General features: G+C 40.0%; 1 protein-coding gene across 2 annotated transcripts in view; it reads right to left on the bottom strand.

The window, feature by feature from the left end:
- The window catches only part of Bard1 (BRCA1 associated RING domain 1), a 68,040-nt gene that overhangs the window by 22,472 nt on the left and 25,923 nt on the right, over positions 1–19,645 (bottom strand). Inside the window, exons 5-7 of one of the 2 annotated variants that reach the window (XM_052749785.1) lie at positions 13,189–13,269; positions 11,536–11,708; positions 3,670–3,778 (exon numbers count right to left, since the gene is read on the bottom strand). In XM_052749785.1, the coding sequence (XP_052605745.1) occupies positions 3,670–3,778; positions 11,536–11,708; positions 13,189–13,269 (363 nt within the window). The remainder of the gene's footprint in view (positions 1–3,669; positions 3,779–11,535; positions 11,709–13,188; positions 13,270–19,645) is intronic. The other variant, XM_052749787.1, reaches the window with a different exon arrangement.

Raw genomic sequence — 19,645 nt, forward strand, 5'->3', positions numbered from 1 at the left:
CACAATTCGGAATGAGACACAGCTTGACTAAACTGCACTGACTTATCACCTCTACCATCTGCTCAGTACAGCTTGCAATATAAATATAAATATTCTAGACTCTAGACTCCACTACCAAGCAAGTGTACATCATGTGGGGACCAGCATGCAATGCACCCACCACTCTCAGGCGTGAAAGCTTGCTCACAGTCAACACACATGTAAATGAGCACTCAGTACCTGCCACACTATTCTCCACGCCAAGACCTGCTGCAGTGAACCAGTCCCTGCCCTCGCAACAGTTTAATTCTAATGGGGAAGAGGAAAATCAAGTAGAGGAAGAGCATGATATCACTTCTCAATTGTATGGTGAAAGGGAATGAGGGAGTGAGGTGCATCAGTGGGAGACTGCTTTTTTTAATAAATGGTCCAGAGCTGGGGATGTAGTTCAAGGGTGGACTGCTCACTCAGCAAATATAAGGTTCCAGTTTCAGCCAGGTCTGAAGGGTGTAAGAAGCAGGACAGAGGGGCCCTGGCTTCTCAAATCCATTCTTGGCAGAGAAAATAGCTAAAGCTTAGGACCTGAATGGGAACATACATGATAGACTACAGACCTAGCTAGACAGCAGGATTGAGTGAGTGGAGTCTGGTGGCAGCTAGGGCCATCACATCCTAGACCTTACCTCCTAATGACTGCACATAGCAACCATCTCCACTTACACAGACTTGTTTATCATCCATTAACTTCCTTAGCCACAAATCACTAAGAAAATAAGTAAAATTGGCCATGGTGTCGCCTCTTACCCTTCCAGGCAGAAGCAGGTAAGTTGCAAGTTCCAGGCTATCCTGGGCTACATAATGAAGGCCTGTCTCAAAACAGCAAAAAGACCAACAATAAAGTCAATGCCACATGGCATACAGAAAGTGTATGCTTCTTAGATTTCAAAATAAAAATCCTTTTCTGAAAGTGATTACCATAATCAGACTCTCAGAATACCATAAAGGTATCTGTATTTCTGACACATTTAACATAATCTGTGATGACAACTTAAATGTACTATGTTCTGGCAGGGAGTCCAAGTAAAAATGAGTAAAATAAGTACCAATTTATAAAGTATGGTGGAACTGAATGAGAGCTGACCTAAGACTTAAGAAATCTGAGTTCTAACTGGTCCATTAAAAAATGTTTTAATGTCTGGTTAATAATCCTGGGCAAATCATGACCTTTCTAGGTCTTAGTTTTCCCATTCTTAAAAGGAAGAAATTAAAGTGCTGACTTCTAGGTCCTTCTCATTTCCCAAACTATCATTTGGAACACATTTATCAGACTGCAGTCTAAAACAAAAGATAAAGGGTTCTCAGGGTATAAAGGTAACTACCCATGATAGCACCTACGACCTCACCAAATTATAACTAGCTCTGGCTCAATCTGTAACTAAGCAATGGCATCAGTCACTACCGCACTTGTCCAGAAAGGGCTCTGCAGAACAGTCACGGCTTCATCTCAGCCCAACACGAGCTTGAGTGAGTGGAGTCTGGTAACGGTTAGAGGTATCACATCCCAGATGTAAGTTACTTCTTCACAATTGCACATGACCTACTACCTCCACTTACACTTATTTATCACTCATGAGCTTCCTCAGGCACATATCGATCATTAAGACAATAAGAAAGTTTGGTCGTCAGATTGCCAGCCTCTCATCATTTGAACAGTATGAAAATCCAGTGAGTTCCCTGAGTCTGTCTCTCCTCTCCGTCCTCATCTCACTACCCATAATCTCAGACCCCATTAACCCTAGACTCCATTCACCACAGCAGCCTCCACTCAAGCTGAGTTTCTTCTGACGCCAAGCTGTGCTGCAGACCATCGTGTTCCAGGTATAAACACCTTGCTGATGCCCTGTTAAATCTACTAAACACGTCCCTAGTAAGGACGGTAGGCTTGCATAGGCTGATCCCAATCTAGCCTTTCACTCAGAAACTACTTGAACCTTCCTCACGCTCCTTGCACACTAACCCTGTAGTGCTTTACAAGTCCAAGAGCTTTGTATGCCTCCTTCCCTCCGAGAAGCCGCAGCGGTCGGCTGTGCTGGCTTTCCACACAAAACCCATTCTTCCCATCTTCTACGCTAAAAAAAAAAATCCAGATTTTGCTCTGGTAGCCCCCCTACGAGATCTGCCCCATCTCTATCCCTCCACCAAAAACAGTAAGTATGTAGCCCGTCCTAAGCAATAAAACGTAAGAAAGATCTCAGTGAGGACTTCAAGAAACTGCTTTCATGTCTTCTTCTAGCTGGCCACTGTCACATCTGGAATTGCAGCAACCAACCAAAGACACAAGGACACACGTGTAACACCAGAGCCACTAAATCAAGGATGGCAGGCAAAGGAAAAAACCATGAGTTCTCAATGCAGTCACAAACAACTGCCAGTGGGATAATCTTTAAAAGTCAAATGTTTCTGATTAGAAGTTTTCTGTCACTTTCCATAGCATCCATCAGCTCTCTTTCCCTCAGACACCCTCTGTCACCTTCTGGAAGTTCTTTCTGACAGCTCCTGAAGTGAGCTTCCTTGATTCCGCTGCACATTATGACTTTTGCACATTTCATTGTTTTTATTATATATCACAATTTATAACAAACTTTTTTATATGTTTATCTTCCACTTGGCTATGGGTTCCCAAAGAATGGGCCTTTTGTCCACTGTGTCTCTAGCTTGTACCTTTTATTTAATTCACAGGTTCATATATCCAACTCCTACTTAACAGCTCCATCAATAGGTGTAAAAGTGGCAGAGGGGACAAAGGGTCCCCTTTCCAATGCCCGCAAAAGGCTCCAGTGATGTGAAGTTTACTCCTTCCCATCTCGTCACAGAAAAGCCAAGAAAAAGTACTACTGGGAAAAACACACCCAGCTTCACTCTTTCCTTCTTACAGACCTCCAATGCTATTCACTTAGTTCACATCATGTCGGCACTTGCTTCTCACAATCCTAAGTGCTAGTTCTTCCACTCCTGCACACACTCCACAGACTCCCTTTTGTAAATCAAAAGAACAACCGCTCAGACAAAATCCAGCTCCTGTCTCCCCTGTGCTCTGAAACCTTTCAATGGTTTCTGGTCTCGGACTCTCTCTCTCTCCAGCCATTACTACCTGTAATCTCCAAGCATGGCCATTTCATCTACTTGAGGGTCTCTGCTATACAATGTCTTCCTGTGGCCACCTGGCTGCTCCCCATCATAATTCAAATTTTAGTTCAAACTGGTTCTTAAAAGGTCCTCACTAATGCAGTGTCCTTCAGGAGCCTAGCACCTCCACCCAGCTACACAATACAAAACCACCCTGAAAGCAATTGTGTACCCACTTCTGAAATGATTGCATTTATCGATTTGCATATTCACAGACCATTTTTTTCTCTACCTCTTACTGGCAAGCAAATTCCTTGAAGTAAGAGTTGCTTTAGTCAAACTCATTGTTGTATGAATGCTGCCTAAAATACACAGGCTTCAATAAATATTTCTTGGTAGATGTATTCTGATTATGCCTTTGAATCCATAGTAGTCAGTACTCTGGAAGTGCTCAATAACTGGTGAATAAAAGCTATCTGCTAACTGGAAGTTTTTCTATTATGTTCCTTTCATAACCAAGTTCAATAAAAGATATAAATGTCCCAAAGCTAAATCCATACTTACGACTGAGCACTGGCTAGTTGAGAATGATTCATTCTTCTCTGGTAGCAGCAATAATGATCTTATATTTTCATTGTCTGTATAATCCACAGGCCGTACACCAAATATGTTACTGGTAAAACAAGTATAGATGGGTTTAAGTAAATAAAATGTATAACTTCATTCTTAACAAACAGACGTACTTCTAGAACTATTTTTCAACATCCTTAATAATACACAATTGTAACTAAAGTGACTTAGAGCTCACTTAGTCATGAAGATCTACTATCAAAGGCTACTGAATTCAATAAAGAAGCAGAGGAACCTAGCCCCACCTCCATTCTCTAGGGATTCAACTGAGAACCCAGGGTCCCCCTAGTTCTTCCCAGCAGCCCCTTTACCCTTTCCTTCTACCCCATCTCCATTCCCCTGAGATGCTGCCGACCCACAGAGACTCCCAGTCTCCACACCAGGCTGGAGCTCAGGTGAGCAATCTTTATCCACCTTACTGTCCTCCATTAAGGTCTCTCGAGGTTTATTTACCCTTAGTCTCCCTGCAGCCTATCCACAGTAGCCCTTCCTCCTGGCACACACCTCCATCCCCCTAGAGGCTGGGCCTCTTAACAAAGACCCAGGTTCCCCTAGTCCTTTCCTGGGGTCCCTTTCAGCCTTTCCTTCTACTCCCATCTCCACTGAATTGAGACTTCCACCAACCTGTAGAACATCAGAGACCCCAAGGCTCAGAATCACTTTCTACCAGGAACTCCATAGCCACCACATTTAGCTGGGACTGGGAGACTCCTCCCAGTCCATCTCCATCCACTATATAATGGACGTACGGTGGACCTAGTTTTCTAGAAAATGGAAAGACAGCAAGAAAACACAAACAGAAAAGGAAGAAGTCAAAGTATCCATCCTTATGGTCTCTTTTAGAGGTGTGACCCTAACACAGTGACACTGGGAGACTTGAATAGCCACTCTTGTCAATAGACAGGTCATATATTGTCACTCAGGACAATAGACAGACAAAACTAATGCTGTAGGTAAGTGACATCATAAATCAAATGGACATAGCAGACATTTACAGAACATTCTACCCAAACACTAAAGAATATACATCTTTCTCAGAAGCCCATGGAACGTTCTCCAAAACTGACCACAGATTATGACACAAAGCCAACCTTAATAGACAAAAGAAAGTTGAAATATCACCATGCACCCTGTCTGACCACCACAGGTTAAACCAGAGTATCAATACTAGAAACCACAAAAAGTACATAGACTCTTGGAAGCTGAACAACTCACTACTGAGTGAAAATCAAGGGTCAAGACAAAAACCAAGAAGGAAATTTAAAACTTTTAATAATTATGAAAATGAAAACATAGCACAGCCAAACCAACAGGACACAAAGGCTGTTCCAAGAGGCAAGTTCATAGCACTAAGTGCTATATCAAAAACTCCAAGAGATCTTAGAGTAGAAACTCAGCGACACACCTGAAAGCTCTAGAACAACAAGAAATTAACACCTAAGAGGAGAGGGCAAAGAATAATTAAACCCAGGACTGAAATCAATGAAATAGAAACAACAATAACAAAAACAAAGAATCAATGAGGCAAAAACTGAGTGGGTAGGGAGATAGGTAAACTCTGGGATGGATTGAGGAAGGGGAAATAATATGATCAAATATATTCTCTACAAATGTTTTAAACTAAAAAATTAAATTTCTAAATGGAAATATTCATTTTGATACCAATAATTACAGGAAGTATCTTTAACAGAATATAACTTATATGTGAATTTTTCACTTCTGTATTCTTTGTATTCATATTTTTATTTCCTAATATTTCCTAGTCATTAATCACCATGGGTGAGATGCTTTCATGTGCAAATACCAATCATTTACCAGAGCTATTATAGGTGCTATTGTCTATATATATAAACAAATACAAATTTAGATGCAGCCATAGGAAAACTATCAGGATTCACTGTAAAGAAAAGTGCATCACAGAACAAACAATAAAGTAATGGATAGTGTACTTTTATATATGTGTATCACTGTGTACGTGGGTGTGGGGGGTTTGCATGTATGTGTGAATTTAATCTAGTCAAAATAAATCATGGCCACTGTAACGCAAACTAGTGTGGTTCAGAGAACAGCCTGATGTAGACTTCTGAATGCACATATCTTTACAAATCACAGCATGATTTACTAGGAGAGATTTCAGAGATCAAAGTACAACCCCATCATTTCATAGACTATAAAACAGAGCAACAAGTTCCAATGATCTATTTAGGTCACATTTGCCTTGTATCCTCAGGAACAGTTAATACAGCCCATGCTTAACAAGTCCATTGTAAATGATTTGTTAAAGCTATAATATTTGGTGGTCAACCATTCCTCTTCTTTACAATTTGAGAATATTTTAAAATATATTTTAATATACTATATTGTGGTATTAAGCTTTCAAAATGAAATTATCTTTTGTAATCTCCTATTTTCAATGACATTTTTAAAATGTCTTTACAGATAGTGTGTGTATGTGTGTGTATATATATATATATATATATATATATATATATATATTCCATTAAAGTTCATGAGGACTGGGTATATAGCTCAGTGGTTCAATGCTTGTCAAACATGCACAATACTCTAGATTTGATCCCAAGCACTGAAAATAAAAGTCTGTTAAATGGGAAACAAAAATATTAACAAGGTACTATACCAACTTTATAAATTTAATTGAGTGGGGAGAAAAACATCTTAAAGGAAAAAGAGCGAAACGTCAAGGGAAGAAGAAAAGTGTCAACTTTGTTTGAAGAGTCACAGAAGTCACCCACATAAGGATCTAAGCCTGTCCGAGTCAATGACCTTAGTGAAAGCTCTTATAATGGCATCTTGGGAAAGAGAGCTAGTGGATTAAGATAAGAAATGAGCCACAGCAAATCTCTCATGACAGCTATTCATGACCACCAGGCTCAGCTGCTCTGTCTTCTCTTGGCAGTGCCGAATAAACAGTGATAAGGCTGCATTCTCAGGTTCCCCTTTATGCCCAGGTCCACACCATGTACCTTCCCCTTTCAACACAAGCCACTGTTTACAGTTAGAGCAAGTGATGTCAGAGCATTTCAAATGGACCTCAGCCCCTCACTCTCCTGGAGACTTCCCAATTGCAATTGTGCTCACATACCAACTCTACTTACTGCCTTCTCATATGCATACGCTATAAATAACAACCACAAAATAGAAGCCTGATCTGAAGAACCAAGACTCGAATTCTTAAACCAACTGCAAGAATGAATAAACAAAGTCATAGTACATGTTTTTATTAAAAAACATACACATAGCACACACGCTTGTACTTCTAACAAGTACAAGCAGATTTCAGACTTCAGAGAAAAACCTTAGTCAAGTGAACTTAATACACACTAACTGATGACATCAGCATAGCTATTTACATGAGCAGAAGTAAAAATCCCCTATGACAACATGAAAAAGTGCTAAATGAAAGTCCTTCACAACATATCACCACCACAGTGTGACCATGGCGAACTTCCACATAAATAAATGGTCTGGAGCAATCAAACACTCTTGCATTCTGAAGAATGTCTTCATTGACTTTCTAGCAGGATTTTTATAAGGCATTTATTATACAGAAATTAGAGAAAGACATATTACAGATACCACAGGTTCTGGAAAGGTTAAATCCAGTCCTGCTTCATAGAAGACGTGGCCTACAGCACTGCGTTTTGTTTTGTTTTTTGTGTTTTGTTGTCAACTACAGAAAGATGGAAACAGATACAGGTTTACAAGTAGAAACTTAACCACAGCAAGCAAAGATGAGGTATATTCCACTCTTATTATGTGGACACATATATGTGCTTTCTTTCCATGATATCTGAATGGATTAACATGGGTTACAGGTATAGTGTGAAAAATAAATTTAAAATTCACATTATTTATTCCCTTTGTGTAAAATAGATATCTGAAGGAAAAGTAACACACTATTGCATATGTTAGTCACTAACACTGTGACTGGTAGTTAGAACAATAGTAAATTAGTGATTCTCCATCAACGTATAAGGAAGTTTTTTAAGATTACAACATATTAACTCAAAATAGACATAATTTATTATTTTATTGAAAAGGACAAGGAGATTGCAGAATGATTCTTTTCTAAATATAAACAGAACATTCTCTATTTTCTGGCATGATGCTGTTTTCTGGCATTACGCGTAAGCCTTAACACTCACATCAAGTATCTAGAAGAAGAGGGTGTACAGAACTTTTCCTTTTCCACAAACCACTGAAAGGAAATACTTGTAGTGTGATCGAATTAGTCTTATTAAATAAGAACCCAGAGTCAGATATTGAGGGTGAAAGCTGAAAGACCAGAGAAGGAGAGCAGCAGCTACTAGAAACAGAGGTAGTGCATGATCATGACAGCCGGGTGCTGGGTTACAGAGGCAGTGCATACATCCAGGAGCTGGGTTACAGAGGTAGTGCATACATCCAGGAGCCGGGTTACAGAGGTAGTGCATACATCCAGGAGCCGGGTTACAGAGGCAGTGCATACATCCAGGAGCCGGGTTACAGAGGTAGTGCATACATCCAGGAGCCGGGTTACAGAGGCAGTGCATACATCCAGGAGCCGGGTTACAGAGGTAGTGCATACATCCAGGAGCCGGGTTACAGAGGTAGTGCATACATCCAGGAGCAGGGTTACAGAGGTAGTGCATACATCCAGGAGCCGGGTTACAGAGGTAGTGCATACATCCAGGAGCCGGGTTACAGAGGTAGTGCATACATCCAGGAGCAGGGTTACAGAGGTAGTGCATACATCCAGGAGCAGGGTTACAGAGGTAGTGCATACATCCAGGAGCAGGGTTACAGAGGTAGTGCATACATCCAGGAGCCAGGTTACAGAGAAACACTGTCCAAATTTAAGGTTTGGTTCTAGGATCACTGTGTGGCCTTACACAAATTACTTGAACCTCTAGTGTCTGTTTTCCACCTGTCAACTGGTGCCGATAGAACTCATTTTCTAAGACGAATAGGAAGACAAGACGAATTAATACATTCAAAGTCCTTAAGACGGTGCCTAGCAGATAGTACCAGCTCAGTGACTGCTAATACTGCAGGATTTACACTGTTGGGAGACAGATAAAGACTAAAAATAAGAAAACATGGTAGGTAGGTCATGACTGGAGTGCTAATCATACCATAGTTTCCCCCATTTGATGAAACATTTCACACAGGTTTTATAATAACAGTTTGCACGATTAATAAGAAAAAATATATCAAAGCATGCTTTTTTAATGAAAATAAGAAGAAATGTTCAATTTCCTATACGATACCATCTAAACATAAAAGAGTATGAGACAGGAACTGAAAACCCTTTTCTTAGCCAGGATTCTTCCTTATCAAGACTGATTACGGAGATGAGCTTTATTTATTGAAGGGTTAAGCTGAGGAGTTTAATGCTTCAGCTATAACCAAAGGGTAGTGTTCAGACAACAAAAATTTTAATGTCCTTTCCCATACAGGAGTGACATGGTAGACACCTACCTACAGCTGTGTCCTGAATCAGCTGTAGCAACAGGAAAAAGTAAGGACAGATGAAGAAACAAAAATTTATGTTTGCACGTGCAGATCACCCAACATGCAAAAACATAAACTAGGCGTTTTTACTAAACTAAACCTACAGGGCATGACAGACTGTCAAGGGAGTCGATGAATGGAATCCTTTATGAACAACTATAAAACTGAAATCACGAAGACTTAATTATTCACATCACTTTGCTTGCTGTGAGCAGGCAAAAGCACAATCTTTCAAAAGAGCAACATGTTTTTTAATGCTATAAAACAGTTATCTTTGCTTTAGAGGATTCATTCTTTTAAATTCACTAGGGCAGGAAGACAATTAATAGGTGCGTTGGTCCATGTATTTTTCTACTTGAGAATGCAATGGTCATCCAAGGAAAAGTTCTTTACAGCAGGCCAAGCACTGATTCTGCATTTGGAAAGGAGAGAGAACATGTCTGCCTCACAACACACTCCACACAGTTCTAAGATGATAGCATGAATTCAAAGATAAACCTACCCTATTATCCTTTATCCAACATCAGTCTCAACTTCTATTGCCAAATCCATCCTCCTCCCCAATTGTCCTACCTGCACCAACCACTTGACCAACACAGGAGTCACTGGACACCTGTGGCTATTTAAGTCGACAAAAATTAAGCACCCTTAAAGATTCTGTTTCAGAAGTGGTTTCCGAATGTTTAATAGGTACAGATGGCTACTGGCTCATGAATACCAGACATTGACATAAACATTTCCTTTAATGTGAAAAGGGTTGCTAGGTCAGGCCACTTCTGACAAAAATGGCGCCTGATCTCTGAGAAAGCACCTGTGAAGGCAGACTCACTCCCTGCCTCACGCTCACTCCTTGGATATTAACGAGTCCTCCCAGCACAGTGAAGAATCATGGTGTACAAACCACAAGACAGGCTCTGTGTTTTGGCTCATTAATCGTCACTCTGCTCTGAAGAAATAGAAAAGCAGCAGGCAGCACCCATGTTTTATAGGTGAGGACACCGAAGCACAGAAATTAACCTGCCTGCGGCTATAAAGTCAATAATAGAGTCACAAATAAAAGCTGGATTCCCTAACACCATGACCAGTGCTCCATTCATTAAAGTAGTCACGGCTGATTTAAGAACCCGAGGATGGCAACTACTCGGTTTCACCTGACCCAAGCAACCATTTGCTTCATCAAATGGCTTACTACACCCACAGGAGGCCCCTATCTGTAAGGTCTTCACATAGTTATATATTACCTCTATGAGATTCCTAAATACAAATACACACAGACAAAAAATAAACACAAAATCATGCATCTACACACACACACACACACACTTCCCCTAGAATTTGACCCAAATGCCTTACAACTCGTGATGGGAAATAAAGAAGGGCTGACATGATTACTGGAGCTCGAAGCACCGGGGTATGTTATTTTCTTCATTAGTAATTTGTTTTTCAATCGGGTTAAGTGGCTGCCTACTAAAAACTACAAGTCAGAGGATGTGCATGCTGTGGTTCTTCCGTATCTTTCTACCGAGGGTGAGGCTTTTGCTGGGCTCTTTTGAAGCCTACAAAAGCAATGAGAGCTCAGAGAAGCAACTCTTGCATTTTCATTTCAACTACCTAATTAACTGAAGAGTAAAATAACATATAGGGAGACAGGAGCCAAGTTACAGATTAAAGATATAAAAATCTGCATAGGGCATTTGTGTGCAATACTCTTGACAATAGCAGTTTTCAGATGAAGCCGCCAGCATTTGCAAAGGCTCCTCTGTGCTCTGACACTGCAGAACAATTTGCTCAGAGCCTCATTTGAATAATGTGAAAAATCTGGGCGATAATTCAACTGAACTTGCCCAATATCTGAATTCTTATACACTTTAACTTTCGTGGAACTAATATACAGAAAGGGCTAACAGAATATTTAAAATGAGTCTAAAATATTAAGTACCACAAAAAATTGAATATCTAATTTTTATTAAGTATAAAAAAATTAAATATCTAATTTTTATTAAGTATGATTCAATCTACAGAATATGAACCACTAAGTGAATTTGTCTATGAAATCCAGGTTTCTAAATGGATTTGATATTGTTTCTGAAGAGAAAATCCTCTTCAAATGCGTGAGTGTTGGGAAGAGAGTATGAGTGTTGAGTCTGACATGTACGCAGATCCTCACATCTAACTTTAGCTGTGTAAGACAAGAGACCAAAATGCCAACGTGAGTAGTTACTGCTTCAGGACATACCTTCCTTCAGGAACATAAATCCATTTAGAAAATTGTAGGGAACTACTTACACAGCATTCCTGGAGGCGCCATAGGATAGTAACATCTTGACTATGTCCACGTGCCCATTCTTGGCCGCATCGTGGAGTGGAGAGTCATTCTGATAGCCTGGGGTGTTGACCAGAGCATTATGCTGGAGGAGCAATTCCACTATCCTCAGGTGCCCATGGCTGCAGGCTTCATGCTAATCAAAAGTAAGTTTTAAAGTTGAGAAATGGGAAGAGGATGGAAGGAAAAAGTGTATTAATAAATACACTTTAGAAAAATGAATGAAAACATCAAGTCAGTAAACTTAGTCTTACATAAATACTATCAAACCTTAGGCTGTTGACAGTCACAGCCACTAATGGTAATTTTCATGGTCAAATACACAGTGATGAAAATCTGTGTACTTCATAGGAAAGGACAAGCCTTGGATCACATACTTCTCTTTTTTTAAAAATGTGCTTTAAAGTAACTACAGCTGCTAAATTTTTCTACCATAATTTTACAACATTAGAAAAAACTCTTAATGTGAAACAACCAGATCACATACAGATCTGGAATTCTCCAAGGCTGAAGAGAATTCAGTGCTTCGATCCATATACCAAACTGCACATCAACGTAACCACCCAGCAAAGTGACATCCTCAAACGATTTACAAGACATGTTCTCTTTGCTGATGGACACTACTGGGTATCTGGTGTCAGTGACAACAGAAGTAACAAGGGGTGGCTCTTAAATGTGCTTTCTGAATAGATCAAAATGATGGAACTAGTAACAAAGGAAGGAGCAAGAGAGTTAAAGGCTGAGACTGCTATCCCTCCTAACCGGTGCTGGCTAGCCTGTGGAACACAGTGAACTGATCCAGATTAAGCCCTCTTGGCTTAAAATTTGTCAAGAAGTCATTTTATATATACTACATATTTATTTTAACACACATAAATATTACATATTTATATATTGTACCTTCAAGCCATTTTTTGCACCTGGCCTAAGGAGTCTCATTTCTGTACTGAAATTCTAGTAGTTTACAAGTTAAAGGAACCCCTCTCCCTTGTGGACGCTTTGGAGTGACATTCTAACCCAACACTTACTGTCTTCATTAGCTCATGTTGAAATTGGTCTCAAGTGTGTTTTCCATTCTCTCTTTCCAGACTATTCCTCACATTGCAATTGATGATAGTAATAATGAACAGACTTTTAAAATGTTTACGATAAAGTCTTCTACTGCTACTGCCTCAATTTGCAAATGGATAAGGTCTGAGGCAAGATCTGAGTACTCCCTGGTCATCGCATTCCATCCTTCCAACTGCTCTGTTCCATGAAACCAAAATCTATCGGGTTACAGTGGCATGCAATGCTACACAATGCAGCCTGATGTCCACGGCAGCAGCTACCGCCACACGAGCTGACTCCCTCCCACCAATGCAGGGAAACTGGACTCCTCTATCTAAAAGTACTCCAAAGGTAGCCAATTACTTTCCTGTCACAACTGAAACAGCCAGATGAAAAATAACTTTCTTTTCATACTTGGTCAAAACATAAATTCTTCAGACTAAAGAGTGTAGGTGGCAGAGCATGATATATGAACAACCACAAAACCATAAACTAGAACCATAAGCATAAAAGAATGAAAAACAAAGAGATCCACAACACTGCAAAGATACACAAAGGAAAACTACCAACGGTGTCCATCCAGCATGGTCTTTAACATTTGGGTCGTTTCCATTTTGCAAGAGGTATTCAACGGAAGGTATATCGCCCTGGTAGAATAACAAAAAAATTAAAGGACATTAAAATATATCATGAATGAAATGAGGCTACTGAGGCTTTGTTTTAAAGATTCTGTCTTCTTCAAGTCAAACGAATCTTTCCCCTTACACCCTGACTGCTGCTCATGAGCCAAGAAATAGTGTGTCTCTAAAGTCCTGAGATGCCAAGTCATTTTTGTCTGCACTTGAATATTACTAGCAATTCATATTGAAACTTCAGTTCAAGATACAAAATGAAGACCTCTAGCCAGATACTATCGTAAAATTCAAGTCACCATTCCATTTGTAAAAGCGGTGTTTTGAACATTCATGAAAATAATTTCTGAGCATTAAAATAAACAAAGCTTGTTTACAGCCAACAAGCTAGTCAATGAAACCAATGTTAAAACTGCCAAAAAGCCCTGCTTTATTGGCAGTTATCTATTTACCCTGATTCACTAATTTAGTTTATATTCACTTTATTTGCGCCAAAGGTATCTTCATGGCAGAAGCAGTTGCTCTGTTTAAAATGCCAGGAAAGGGATTGAGAAATAGTCATACAACACACAAAATTAGCATTGAATTTTATCCTCTGCTTTGAAACTAAAACCACTACCCATTATCAATTAACTGAACAGTAGGAAATGCAGCTTCCATCAAATCCATACTATTCCTTCCATTTCTTTCTCACTAGCTGAAGAGTTTGCCTTCTTTCTCTTCTTCCTAGACCAGCAATCTAGAGATTCATATAGTAACTTTTCACCAGCGGCTCACTGACAGGGGGAGGGCAGAAGAAGAGAGGAAAAATAAGAATAGCAGTCACTGTATTGTAGCATCAGAGCCTGATTTCAAAGGAGATGAACAAGAGGTTGAGAATAAGAGAATTAAGATGAAGTAAAGGCCTAGCAGACAGTATTCATTCACCCTTCAAGTTATTAAGATACGTTCAATTATTAAATGACATGAAAATTAAGTCTCCTTCCAATTCTGAGCTTCCTGTGTCTTACGTATCTCTATCTAACTAAATCCTAATTAATACAGGTGAGTGGATTGAAGGCAGATGTCATGGTCTGGTCAATAAGATGCCCTCTGTTGCTAGCCATTAACAGAAGAGAGCCTTGGCAAAGGAGAGGAGGCTGACAATTAGGCTTGCATCGTCTCTCTAAGCAGGCCCTCTACCCACTTTCTAACACCCACAACCCTCCTTTCTATTCCTCTCCCCAGAAACACAAACTCCAAACTACATAACAATGCCGTCTCATTATCTATCACATGCAATCCTTATTCAATGTGGGTGCAAGGATCTGCCATACTTGATTACCTATTTAATCAAAGTATTGGTCAACCCTCAAAGCCTTTTTAAAAACTCTCCAGCTATAAAAGATACCACACCCTCTTAAAAGCAACGTAAAGCTTTAGGAAAAGGAATAGCATTTATACAGTGGGATGAAGTTTGTAAAACTCTTAAAATTATTATCAGTCATGGCAAACAAAACCAAACCAGCTCTTTCAGAGCAATGTAAAAAGAAAAAAAAAAAGACTTGAGTTTGTGGCAAAAAGAAAGACAAAATAAGAGATGTAGTCTACTTGAAAATGCTGGGTAACGCCGGGCGGTGGTGGCGCACGCCTTTAATCCCAGCACTTGGGAGGCAGAGCCAGGCGGATCTCTGTGAGTTCGAGGCCAGCCTGGACTACCAAGTGAGTTCCAGGAAAGGTGCAAAGCTACACAGAGAAACCCTGTCTCAAAAAACCGAAAAAAAAAAAAAAAGAGAAAATGCTGGGTAAATAAACTTTACATGCAAGTAAAACTATAAACATGTTGTTTTCAATTCCTTCTTTAAGGAAGACTGCAATCTCCCAACCCCAGGCCCAATACACTTTGTTTACTTTTTAATTCCAACATGAAACCATTCAGAATCTTTCTGAAATGTAAATATACAGTGCCATTATTATACCATTACTATACTCATCCTCCTGTGCAACCACATACCAGTCTCTCACTCCTATCCAAGTGTACCTCAGACCACTTACTCTTCTGAAGCTCTGTACCTCTACAGAGTTACTCTGTACTCTACTGGGTTAAGAGTGCAAAAATTATTTAAGCCCCTCTCCCCTCTCCCCCCCACATCTCACGCTATAACATTTGCTTTGGCTTCATGGTTTTCTACTTTGCTTTTTTTTTTTTTTTTTGAGATTGGATCTATGACATAAAGTCTATGTAGTCCTGGCTGTCCTGAACTCACTATGTATACCAAGCTGGCCTTGAACTCAGAGATCTGCTTACCTCTGCCTCCCAAATGCTGGGATTAAAGGTTTGCACCAACACGTCTCGCCCTAAATTTTATGTTTTAAAAATTCTTTTTGAGGCATGGTCCTATATAACCCAGACTAGCCTTGAACTCCCTATTCAGCCAAGGATAATCTTGAACTTCTGATCCTGCCCCTACAGCCATAGGGAATTCTGGGTAAACAGCCACTAGAGCCACCACACTTGTTTTTCTGGAATGCTCAGAATCCAAGCCCTGCATACTAGGCAAGCACTGGACCAACTGATCTACATCTTCAGCCCCTACAATTTACTTTTCTATTTCCATATTTGGTGCTACTTCTCAAATACAGAACATTGTCAGATGGTAGCTTTGAGGGTCTTTTTTTAAAAAATCCATGTGCAACATATATTCAAATGTTCTAAATTAACCAAATGACTAAATTCTAATAGCCTAAAAGAAAGTATTGAATACATTTTTTTTTGGTTTTTCGAGACAGGGTTTCTCTGTGTAGCTTTGTGCTTTTCCTGGAACTCACTCTGTAGCCCAGGCTGGCCTCGAACTCACAGAGATCCACCTGGCTCTGCCTCCTGAGTGCTGGGATTAAAGGCGTGCGCCACCACCATCCGGCCTGTATTGAATACATTTCAACTAATTGAAATATTGAATATTTTGGAAATGGTTATACTGCCAAAAGCGATCCACAGACTCAATGCAATCCCCACCAAAATTTCAATGACAATCTTCACTGAAATAAAAAAGAAAATAAAAATAAAATAAAATAAAAGAGGGGCTAGAGCAGGTCATTTGTTAAGAGTGCCTACTGCTCTTGCGGAGAACTTAACTTTGGTTCCTAGCACCCATATCAGGAAGTTCACAACTGCCTACAGCTCCAGCTAGGGGTAATTCAATACCTTCTTCTGGCCTCTTCAGAACCTGCACTCACATACACCACCACCACCACCACCCACACACATGCACACATACACACACAAACAAATCTAGCATTAAAAGTAATAGAAGAAAGAATCCTACAATTCATCTGGAACCAGCAAAGACGAAGGAGAGTCAAACAATCCTGAGCAAAAAGGACAGTGCTGGAGGCACAGAACCAGAGGAAAAGGAGCATGGTACTAGCAAGACACAGCTTAGTACTAGTACACAGTAACTAAGGCAGGTACTAGCAAAAACACAGTATAGTACTAATACACAGTAACTAAAGCAGGTACTAGCAAGACACAGCTTAGTACTAGTACACAGTAACTAAAGCAGGTACTAGCAAGACACAGTTTAGTACTAGTACACAGTAACTAAGGCAGGTACTAGCAAGACACAGTTTAGTACTAGTACACAGTAACTAAAGCAGGCACTAGCAAGACACAGTTTAGTACTAGTACACAGTAACTAAAGCATGTTACTGCACCCAAAATCAAATCAATCAATCAATCAATCAATCACACACACACACACACACACACACACACACACACAGAGCCTGGTGTTGACACAAAAACAGACACATAGATCAACAGCCCAAGAACCCACCACATAGCTGCAGACACCTGAACTGTGACAGCAAAATATACAGAAATGACAGTCCTTCAATGAGTGATGCTTGGAAAAATAGATGTCCACATGTAAGAGAATTAAACTAAATACCCTCTCTCTCACACTATATAAAATTCAATTCAAAATAGATCAAAGGTATAGAACCTCTTAAAGGAAAAAATAGGGAAAACACCTCATGAAACAGAAGAGACAGTTTCTAAAAAAGACTTGTCACTTGGGCACTAATTCTAGGAACTGACAAATAGGATTGTATGAAACTAAAAGCTTCTGCAAAGAAGCAAATGAAGACATAGCATAGCATACCGAAGGGAATAACATCTGACAGAGGATTAATATCTACAACATATAAAAAACTCAAAAAAATTACAAAGAATCAAACAACCTGGGGCTAGAAAGATAGATGGCCTGGCAGTTAAGAGCACTGGCTCATCTTCCAAAGGACCCAGGTTCAATTCCCAGGACCCACATGGTGGCTCACAGCCATCTGTAACTCCAGTTCCGAGGAATTCAACACCCTCTTCTGGCCTGTGCGCACAGATATCCATACAGGCAAAACACTTATACATGTAAAATAAAAATACACAAATCTTTAAAAAAGGAAATCAAAGAACCCAATCAATAAATGAGCTAAAAATATGAACAGAGAACTCTCAAAAACTGAAGCACAAGTGACAAAGAAATATGAAAAATGTTCAAAATCACTAAACATCAGTGCTTAATTCAAGTTAAAACACCAAGAGATTCCACCCCATCCTAGTTTGGAAACAAGAAAAACTGTTGGTAAGGATGCAGAGAGGGGAACCCTCCTATACTGCTGTTGGGAACGTAAGTCCAATAACGGAAGTCAGTTATCATCCTCAAATACGAAGTGGGCCTGAGACAACTCAGCGGCTAAAGGTGTCTGCCGCCAGCCACGCCTTAACGTGGGCTTAACACCAGGAACCAACACGGTGGAAGAGAATAGACTCCTCAAAGTTGCCCTCTTACCTCCACACACTTGCCCGTTCACTCACTCACGCAAATAAAGGCAAAAGCAAGACAAAGGGAAAAATTAAGAAGATTAGTCAGTGTGGTGTTTGAATGAGAAGGCCCGTATAGGGTCACATACTGGGATGTGTGGTCCCTAGCTGCTACAACTGTTTTGGAAAGGATTAGAAGGTATGACCTTTTAGATCAGGTGTGACACCAGGAGTGAGTGGGCTTCTAAGTTTAAAAGCCCATGCCAAACCCAGTCAGTCAGTCAGTCTGTGTGTGTGTGTGTGTGTGTGTGTCCAACTTCTGAATAAGATGTAATCTCAGCTCCTACTTCAATGCCATGCCTGTGTATCTGCTGCCATGTGCGCCCACCCCACCCCACCATGGCAGTCATAGACTAAGCCTCTGAAAGAGGCAAGAACCAAATTAAATCTTGCCTTGGTCATGGTGTCTCCTTACATCAATAAACCAGTAACTAAGACAGCCGTGTAACCTAGTTTGACCCCTCCTAGGTATTTACCCAAGAACTGGAAGTCAACACATTTCAGAGATACTCTGACATATTAATGTTTGTTGTGTGCTACTCAAATTAGCTAAGTTACGGAATCACCCTATGTATCTGTCAACAGAGAAATGGGTAACTAAGATGTACATATGTACAATGAAATTTTATTCAGCCATAATGATGAAACTATGTCACATACAGGAAAATGGATGCAACTGGTAATAATCATACTAGAGGAAATAGTCTCAAATATCACATTTTCTCTCATGTGGACCCTAGATTTATATGGATTTTCTATACATATATACAATCGTGTATGTATAATATGACATGAAAGTGGAAGTTAAACTGCCCAGGGGAATAGAGAGGACTATTGGGAGGTGGGAAGGAGAAAAGGGGAAGAATATCCTCAGTTTTTATTGTCAACTTGACACAACCTTGAGTTACCTGAAAGAGGGGACCTCAGTCCAAGAACTGCCCTGATTGGCCTGTGGGAAATTGTCTTGACTGATGATTATGTAGGAGAGTCCAGCTCACTAGGGGTGATAGCCCAGCTCACAAGGCAGACAGACAAGCCTGAGCTGTATAAAGTTAGCATGAGCCAGTGCGTAAGCGAGCCAGTAAGCAGCATTCCTCCAGAACTTCTATCTGCGTGCCTGCCCTCTCCTCAACCATGGTCAGTGACCCTGAGGTTAAGTAGACACAAACCATTTCCTCCCTAAACTGCTTTTGACTATGGTGCTCACAGCAACAGGAAAGAAACTAGAACATGGAAAGACAGCTGAAGGATGCTAGATACTATATGAAATGTCATTATGAAACTCACTACTATGTATAACGAATACATGAAAAAAAAAAAAGACTGCCCAGTTAGAACTTTAAAACATTTGCCTCAAATCCCTAAGGTATAAATTTCATACTTCCTGTACAGTTAACACAATTTAGTAGCTTTTCCCTGGTAGAGATGAATTGCCAGAACCACACATCTACTCTACCTTTAACAGAAAGCATCCACAAAAATGTGTGTACACACACACACACACACACACACACACACACAAATTCTCAAAAC

The sequence above is a fragment of the Peromyscus californicus genome, unplaced genomic scaffold (genome assembly GCF_007827085.1).
Source record: "Peromyscus californicus insignis strain IS unplaced genomic scaffold, ASM782708v3 Scaffold_21__1_contigs__length_65335640, whole genome shotgun sequence".
Taxonomy (NCBI): domain Eukaryota; kingdom Metazoa; phylum Chordata; class Mammalia; order Rodentia; family Cricetidae; genus Peromyscus; species Peromyscus californicus.